The 9,351-nt window shown below is 36.7% G+C and overlaps 1 protein-coding gene across 1 annotated transcript; it reads left to right on the top strand.

The window, feature by feature from the left end:
* Positions 1-491: 491 nt before the first annotated feature.
* LOC143898677 (uncharacterized) lies at positions 492-4,168 on the top strand. Its single transcript, XM_077408304.1, has 3 exons — positions 492-668; positions 3,092-3,383; positions 3,920-4,168. The coding sequence occupies exons 1-3, from the start codon at positions 507-509 to the stop codon at positions 4,078-4,080; spliced, it is 615 nt and encodes a 204-aa protein (XP_077264430.1). The 5' UTR covers positions 492-506; the 3' UTR covers positions 4,081-4,168.
* Positions 4,169-9,351: the final 5,183 nt, after the last annotated feature.

Here is a 9,351-nt window from a genome sequence, read left to right as displayed (position 1 = left end):
TCTACGTGTAGATGCCTGCACCTGCATGCATTGCGAAGATAAATTTCTTTCGTTCCCATGCACGATTACTTTAATTCAGATCATTACTTAATATTCAAAAACAATAAACGCTATAAACAATCTAATAAAAAAATCAATATATAGAAACCTGTAATTTTTGAGATTTTCAAAAAGTTTTGTTTTTTAGAAACTTATTACTTTTATAATACGCAAAGAAACTTGCTACACGAGTGACAGTCCTAACTACTTTGTGCCGATATATATGATGTTAAATAGAAATAACCGATAGATGTTTTTTTTTTTTTTTATATTTATCACTCTTTTTTTTGGCAGAAATGAACATTTAATAAATAGAATTATTCTCCTCGAACAGTTTCAAATATTTATCTCTCATTAGTAAAATTAAATACTTATATAAAATATATTTTTATATTCACGTCATATTTATGTTTATGCGCCTTTATTAATCTAGTAATTATTTTTATACACAGGTGCTGTTCGCCCTAATGGCGAGCATCGGCATCGTGCTCTGCGAACCACCCCTCAGCAATCAGTACGGCGTCCCCGGAAATTACGCAGGTGGAGGTCATCATGGGGCACAAGGTGGTGAGAACGGATTTGGGGGCCATTATGGTGGGCACGATAATCAAGATTATACAGATAATGAGGTATTTGTAATACATATCTGTGTCTAAGCAAACTCCAATGAAATTGCACACACGAAGACAATGTATCCTACGTCTCCATCATAACTTGTTGTTTTTTATACACACTTGCTAGCTTCTTCTCTCGAAATAAGAATTAATATTTTCTTGACAATAATTATAACCCTGTGCTTATTAACAATTTCTTTTTTTAAACATCCGATGTGAAATATAATAGTTGTAATTATTAAGCGATTCTCTTGAAGTGATTTCAAATGAAATGAGTAATGCTGCAAAGTTCAATTATTTGGCAACAATGCAATATAAACGTACTAGTAAAATGTAAAAAGAAAAGTAGAACTAGTTTATAGAACTTTTACAGGGACGAGATATTGTAATTGCTCGATTAAAAATTTATGCAATACGATCTGACACAACGTGGGATCGAATCTCGGCCTATCATCTTTGATCTTCATTCGATGATTACTTCAATAGCTGGTGCAACACGTTTTGCGAAATCAGGCAGCAAATTGTGTGAGCATAATTAAGCCAGACGCTTGTTAAGTAATTAAGCGATGCATTCTTTTATTGAAAAATCATTTATAAAATAATGCAAAATAATTAGTATCAATTAGCGTGACGAGAGAAACATTTTTACTACTTTTTATAATCGTCGACGACTTTTTGCGATTTCGATTTGCGAGTTCAAGATGACTCATGATAGGTCTCGATATTTCGCCGATGATTTTGAGAATTGCATAATCCGAAACATTAAGGGAAAAAGCCTATTACGTCATCAAGACAGACGCTCTTTTGTTCGGAGAATTCAGTGTTGCTTTCTAAATCTGGGTCCTTGCTCCTAATGTATGTACAATACGTATATCGTCAATTATTCTGACAGCTCTTGCGAAAACGCGTGGCACTCCCGCGCGGTCAAAGTTGAACATTTCAGATCTAGATTCGGTCATGTCTTGAAAATAACATTGAACTCTTTGAATAAAGAATGGCCTGACCTCATTACGTAAACCTCGTCCGAGGGAGCGCGCTCTGCGCTTGAACTAACTCTATTTTCTGAATGACCTCGCGATTTTTTATAGACGATGAGGTAGATGAGTAGGACGATGGATCCCGAGAGATACTCAACGTTATATCATGATCGAGATGTCTCTTTTATCTTTTAGAATCTCTCACGATTTGCGGCTGATGTCATTATAAGATATCTATACCCGCACTTATCTCAAATTGACGCTACACCATTTCTCACAGCGAGACGTTTATTAGTAATCATCACCGAAAGAGAGGATTGTTTGGTGATTGAAATACTTATAAATTAAATCAATTAATTTTTAAAATTGATATGAAAATGATAATCGTGACACGTGCAATATTCAATATTACCAACCAACAATATCAGCTTGCATATAGTTAAAAATTCCCCTGTTTTAAAATATCTTAATGATTAAAAATAAAAACTTTTATTTTTACAAATTTTTTTCAATTTTTCATCTCACATATATAAATTGAAGTGATTTAATTATTGAAACAAACTCATCAATTATATTTAAAAAAGTACAATTACAATATATATGAAACGCAATTAAAAAATTAAATTTTTTGCCGTTCTCATATCTTAATTAGAAGAAAGAATCATCGTATATACCTCTCTCTCTCTCTCTCTCTCTCTCTCTCTCTCTTCCTCGTAAAAGCAAAACATTGCTTTGCACAATATATCTCGCAATCAATTGGGTTAAAAATCTATGATCGAAAGACGCCTATACGCGTTCTTCTATTAGCTTGCTACCCATACTCGCACATTTTGTTTGAACGCGATTACGTTAATCGAGGATCGACGCATCGCGTTCGAGTGTCTCGCGATGCTACAAATTCGAGTCCGAGAGCGAGAGTGTGGCGCAAACCGGGGATGATGTAACAATATTAATAGGGTGAACCGCGACCGCGGGCATAATTCACGGTAAATCGTTATTGCCGGTTAGCTAATCGTCCCAGGGATCTGAGCGCGCTCGCGAGAGATGCGCGTTCTCGCATCTCGCGCGGATCTGCCCGTCGGCGAGCGAGCCCCGCTGCTGATGCGGATAGTAGCGCGGTGATGGTTGTGTGTGCCATGAGCCAGATTAAATCGCGCGGCTTCTCTTCAGCATCGTCGTCCGCTCTACTTTGCCGGGACGAAGGAAGGAAAGCTTGTCGTCCCGACTAGGGTGGTTGCGTCATTGCCGCATTAATATAACGTGCATCTCCATTCGTGTTATTTTTTCACTTATCACCTTTTCTCATTTATCTCATTTATCACTTTTACATCTTGCAGTTCTTTATTCTTCGCCTACCTCTCACTCTAAATCCCTCTGTCTCTCTATGTTTTCTCTACCATCTTCTATACGAAGAGATAAGAGAAGGAAAAGGGATCCGCGATTATTTGTATTTTGCTTCAGCCCAAGGCCTACGAGTTCGGCTATTCCGTGAAGGATCAGGCTACCGGAAATGATTTCGGTAGGCAAGAGACGAGCGACGGCGAGACCGTTCGCGGCGAGTACAGAGTGCAGCTTCCGGACGGTAGGACGCAGATTGTCACTTACACCGCCGACTGGAGGACCGGTTTTCACGCCGATGTTAGGTACGAGGGTACCGCGACTTATCCGGACCAGTACAACACCGGATATAACGCTGGTCAAGGTTTCGGCTACCAGGGAAATCAAATCGGCGGCGGAGGCGGATTTACCGGAGGTGCGTGTAGAATAGAACGTTTAACATTTTAGCTCGTAGCTCCTTCAAGCATCGCTACATCATACGCGTGATCTACAGGATATTTAAAAAGTATACTTTTAGACGACAAATAATATTCACCAAACTGTATGAAAAAATATCTAGTCAATATAAATCGAAAAATTAATTTTATTAACAATAAAAGGAATTTATAATTTTGGCAATTCAGACGACTTGCTTGCGCTTTTGCATAGAATGCATTTCTTTTCGCATGAACTAATTTTAATTCAAAATAATAATAATAATAATTTTAATTTTAATTAAATATAATAATTTTTTTCCGTCACTCTCTACGAGTAAAAATATTAAGAGAGGATTATCGAACAGCGATTTTCTTTACGAGATATTGCACGTGGAAATATACCGAAACAAAATTATTTGAATATGTTAATATCTCGTTTTTTTTTTTTAAAAAACATTCTGAATAATTTTTATTATTGTTAGAGCTACCTCGTACACATAGTTACATTATATCTCTCGATGTTTTATATCAACAGGTAATCAGGGCGGTTACAACTACCCACAGGGCGGTGGACACTACAACAACGCCAACAACTACCAGTTTGGCTCTAACTCCCTAGACAGCAGTTATAGCAATTTCGGTGGGAGGAATTACCCGGGAGCACCGTCACCCACATACGGTCCTGCTTTCCATTAAAACATATAAGAAAGTATTGTATAGGATATACCGATCCCCCGCTTGTGAGCGCAGTCTTTTTTCCAATAAAGACATTTTTTCATAAAAATTTCTTATTTGTCTAACACCATCGAACCTTAGCTTAACACAGTGAAGAAGAATTGCGTTTTATATTCGGGCTTTCTGTTATTATTACCAATCGCACATATCTTTGACAATTTCGTCATTCTCTTACGTGAAAAGTCATGGCGGCAGGCACATATACGTGATCAAAATATTGCGACATCAACTAATGTGTGACAGGCATCACACTTTCGTTATAATTATACAGTTGATGCGGGAGCATCTTGATTATTCAACCCTACTGCGTTCACCCTGTGTTTATTTCGCATCTCGTAGGTAATCTCGGAGAAAATAGAGACGAGCGCCCCATATTCGTCTTATGTTTCTCATATAGAAGAGATGAAAACTCTTTCCCGTGATTCACAGTCACTCTCGAGGCTTATATATGTTAGCTGCATTTCTCTCTCAAGCGAATTGTGCCGTTTGTGTACAAGAAGTTCATACAATATTCTTTAGCTGCATTTAAGAAAATATACTCTCCAAGGATATAAAATAACGATGTTTTTATTATTTGCCAAATTTATATGTTAACAAAATTATCTTAAATTCCAACTATGGTTTATAATTCCTTTGGTTAAAAAGTGCTTCGTAGTATGTAACGGGTAATTATTTGCGAAAGAAAAAAAGTATAAGCTGTGGCTTTTTTCTTATTGTGTCAAGTTCAGCGCCTGGAATACTCGGTAAGAGTACGTCGTCAAGAGATGCTGCTGTTTTGTATTATGTCATCGTCATCAGGAAGTTTGCACGTCCATGGAGATAAACTTTCTCCAATGTGTAACATCTAAATTGCATACTGCAAATTTCATTAATTCGCAAATACACATTACAAATTATAAAAGTATCTGTGCCATTATTCTATATGATCATATCATGTTAATAACATAGTAGAAATATAAGATAATTTCGCAAAATCAGTTCATTTAATCTGCATATGAGATTGCATTAAGTAAAGGTTTGGAACATTAATTTAGTATTCATATTAATCGCAATAACGTATCTAATCTTTAAGCTATCCCTGCAGCTATTTCATCATTGCTGCAAATAATACACGTGTGTAACATAAACATCGTAATTATATTAAAATAAAATTATGTCCAAATAAAAAATTTATAATATATATAATAAAAATTAAAATAAGATAATTTTGCAAAATAAGATATATATAAGATTATAAAACATCTATAAATAAAAATTTTAAAATTAAAAAAATCCTCTATATTAATATTAAATGTTAATAAAATAAAAGTTCTCTTGATATTAATATTAATGATATTTCTAATAAAATAACAAAAAATAAATACAAAAAAAAACTAAAGTTTTGCCGTCTAAAAATTCCATAATATGTTTTCTGTAAGAATATAGATAACCATTTTTACAGCATTCTGCGGATTCGTCATGTTCTAAAATGTATAATAACGATGTCATTCGAACATATGGAAAGCGAAAATAATCGCGGGCACGCGGATGTCCTTATTCGGGCTATTACAAATTTGAGACGCACGCGAATGTCCACAGATCCGGGCTATTTATACAAATTTAAGACGAACCGAATAGAGGCGAAATATCTAGGACAATCGCGTACGCGCGAAAACAAGTTCGCAAGATTTACGAGTTCGGCCGCGAACGAACAAGCCGGGTATTCCGACCGTGTTTACTAGTCCTCTCTGGAGAAAGTCACCGGGTGCATTTTTGCCTAAGTGCGACTCGCGTGAATCCTCAGACCGATTAAGAAACGCTTCGTTAGGGGATTCCTGTTTGATTTCATCTTTAATGCCCGCGATTGCTCCAATAACATATTTCTCAGCTCAGAATCTCTTCCCTTCTAATTGACTCCTATGTCGAGAGTCGTACGTAATGAAGGAAGTGGTCCATTAACTCTATATGTACTTCTGAATCTTTATACAATCGAATAAAAGAATACAAAAACTTGCAATATCGTAATGTAATTTATTTGAGTTTACTAAAATCGCGACGTATATACATAAATGTTTATTTTTATATTGTTTAAGATATTTTTTACATTGTCTGCAATAATACTAATTTAAACTATACATTTAAATTAAAAAATGTAATATATTATTAGTTTTAAGTTTTTATATCTCATCTTGATCTTAAGTTCATTTTGTACAACTTAAGATTTGCGTGCGTGCGTGCGTGCGTGCGTGTGTGTGTGTGTGTGTGTGTAAGATAATAAATTTTCTTTCAAACTACATATCGTATAGAATGTGCTGAAAAGCCATAGATCATTTAACGTCAATTCTAAATTAATAGTACATAATCAAATACTTAGATAGTCGCATAAGCTATTTTTATAATTATAATTTTTTATTAAATAATTATATTTAATAATTATTATATTTTATATATAAAATAATTATATTAATAATTTTAATAGTTTCTTATTTTTGCTCTAATTTCTTTTTGCTGCGTGTAGATTTGGATACTTTCTCGTGTACTTTTTAAATCATTTTTTGAAAAAACTTTTTCAGACTCTCATTCAAAAAAAAATTATTTTGTTGTGTTTGAAAACTCATGGTAAGAAAAAAAATCGTATCAATATCAAATAATGTCTCGACGACCCTGAACTGCCTCATTCGAGCACAGAAATGAATGCCTATAATGGACCCGAAAATAGACATCGAGTTGAACTATACTGTTTCATATTGCGAACACCTTTACACGCGGCATCCAGACACCGATTCCCACCCTGACTTACTTCACATACGTGGTATCCTGCTTCTTGAGAGGTGACGTATCCGAGCCACATCAGATCTTGATGTAGCTCGGCCACAGGCTGAAGAAAAAGAAGGCCTGGCAGAAGAATAACCACGCACACACGTGTACAACGCGCGCGTGTAGCACATGCGACGAGCCTTCCGCATCGCGTGGAGTATTGCGTAATGCCCGTTTATCCCCGATTACAGGGCAAACCCCGCGCATCCGCGAGCCTTCGCTCGGCGATGAGTTACGTGGCCACCTATCTGCGCCTCTACCTGCCGATGCCGCGGCGCGCTCGGTGCCGATCCATAATTAGCAGCAATTATGCCGAGATCAATTAAGCACCCCCGATCGCGCGCGTTTATCCAGCGAAAAGTCAAATCCGTTGAATCAAAATCAATCCTATGCAGTCCATAAATCAAATCCAAATATCTATAGATTTAGCACAAATCGCAGATACAATACGTATACGAAAGAAAATTCTCCAATTTCTCTATTCCACTAATCTTTGTTTACGTCTTTATTATTTATGCAATTTTCGTATTTTAACAGCAATGAAAAAACGATAGAAATAATAGTAAATCACGTTTGGGTAACATTTACGTTCTTTGCGAGGCCGATACGTCTTATAGATCTTAGGCGCGGTATGAGATATAACGAGATTGAACTCTCTTATACTTCAACATTCGTGTGCGTAAAGTCGTTAACGAAGCAATGCGCACAAATAGGCTGAGGTGATCGTGATGAATGGAAAGATGGCCCACGCAGATGCCGGAATCCGACAGTGTTTGCGAAACATCTGATTAATGTGGTGATCGATGTGTCTGGATTAACCTTACGGCACGTACCGAATTTTCAGTTTTCATTACTCAAATTGTCCGAGGAAGAAAGAACGATGGCTATATCCTACGACCTACGGCAAAGATCTTAATCAATAATTTAAAAAATAAATGGATCGTAATCAAGAGTCTTGAAAGACGAACTTCTGTAAAAGTTTCTGAAAGAAAGTAATTTCCAGAAGTTATATACGTAATCGTACAGATTTGGCAGTTACAAATTCAGTTCATGTTAAAGTAGCGTGCTGCATCGTGTCGTATTTTGTAATGCCCTTATTCTCGTATAAAATATATGTCTTACGTAATGCATAAAATCGCCCAAAATTGTTAAAACGTGCAGCGAAAGGTCATTACGTATCCTTTCGGAATACTCGGTACCACACCGACGAAATTTGCAATTTCGACGAAATTACTGCCGGCCGCATGCATATCTGACTTGTAGTAATATCCCGAAACAACCTACCATAAAGGTACCACCATTACATTGTAATTACGAGGTCATCGAAAAAGGTACTTGAAGTTCGCGGTGCGCAGTTATAAGCTGTCGGTGATCAGTTCACCAATCACTCACAGCTCATGCAAGTAGGTAAATTGATATGCTTGAAAAATTACTTAAAAAAAAATAAAAAGATTATTTTAAAAAATTTATTTTAAAGTATAAAATATAGTCATATGAATTTAATACTTTCTAATGCGAGAAATGACTTGCGATATATCAGCATATCATCTGTCGCTTTCTGAAAAAGATATATAGATGAGATTTGTTATAGATCAACGATATTGCATAAGAAACAAAGAAGTCGCTATATTTTTGCGACATTACGGATTTAATTACATTACCATGCAATGACATTTAGATAATGTTACCTTCACCAATTTTGTACATCGATATTGTAATCAAGAGACACGGTAGTGTCTCGCGCCAAGTACACGCGGAGCGAGACCGACCGTGACTCTTTTACGCGACGCGACGGGTTGCGAGTACCCGAGATGTTGAGATCTCGATAACGAGTGAACGGATCAAGTTCTAAGTAGGCTTGATCGATAGCTTGGGGTCCAATTAGGGGGGGGTTTCTCTCATAATATTCCGCTACGTGCCTTACGAGCGGAGATATTGCGACGCAAAGTCCAAATGTGAAAATTTATTTTTAAGATACTCCTCCTCCTCCTCCTCCTCCTCCTCCTCCTAACGCCGCGATCTATCAGAGAAACGTCACTTTCACTTTTTCGACGCTGGCGGCGCAGGTATCGCCAGCTTCGATATCGCGCGCGTATTTCGAAATTAGGTCGATAGACTTATCGGTCAGGAGGAAGATTTCTATATTTAGGTAAATTAGGTATATATATAATAAATATTGAGTCAACGGAAAAGAAGGTTCTCTATGCTTGGCAGAAAATGCCGCTAGGGAATTTTTAAGTCGATTCTTATGAATCAAGCTTGAATTTGATGTCTATGTATCCCAGGTTGCCGATGACGAGGTCCAGATAGTGCGCTTTATAGTTTTCGGTGTCCAGGTGTAATAATACGATGAATTCGATGTCTACGTGTCCCAGGTTGCCGATGACGAGGTCCACATAGTGCGCTCCGTAGTTTTCGGTGTCTACGTGTATTAAT

Source organism: Temnothorax americanus, unplaced genomic scaffold (genome assembly GCF_048541705.1).
Source record: "Temnothorax americanus isolate GAGA-0224 unplaced genomic scaffold, ASM4854170v1 Scaffold24, whole genome shotgun sequence".
Taxonomy (NCBI): Eukaryota; Metazoa; Arthropoda; class Insecta; order Hymenoptera; family Formicidae; genus Temnothorax; species Temnothorax americanus.
This window is presented reverse-complemented; position numbering and strand designations above follow the sequence as displayed.

Bases quoted from the DNA above. Each gene is read 5' to 3' on its own strand.
- LOC143898677 (XM_077408304.1), top strand. From the start codon at position 507: ATGGCGAGCATCGGCATCGTGCTCTGCGAACCACCCCTCAGCAATCAG. The intron at 669-3,091 runs GTATTTGTAATA...ATTTTGCTTCAG, and splicing joins AAGATTATACAGATAATGAG to CCCAAGGCCTACGAGTTCGG. The intron at 3,384-3,919 runs GTGCGTGTAGAA...TTATATCAACAG, and splicing joins CGGAGGCGGATTTACCGGAG to GTAATCAGGGCGGTTACAAC.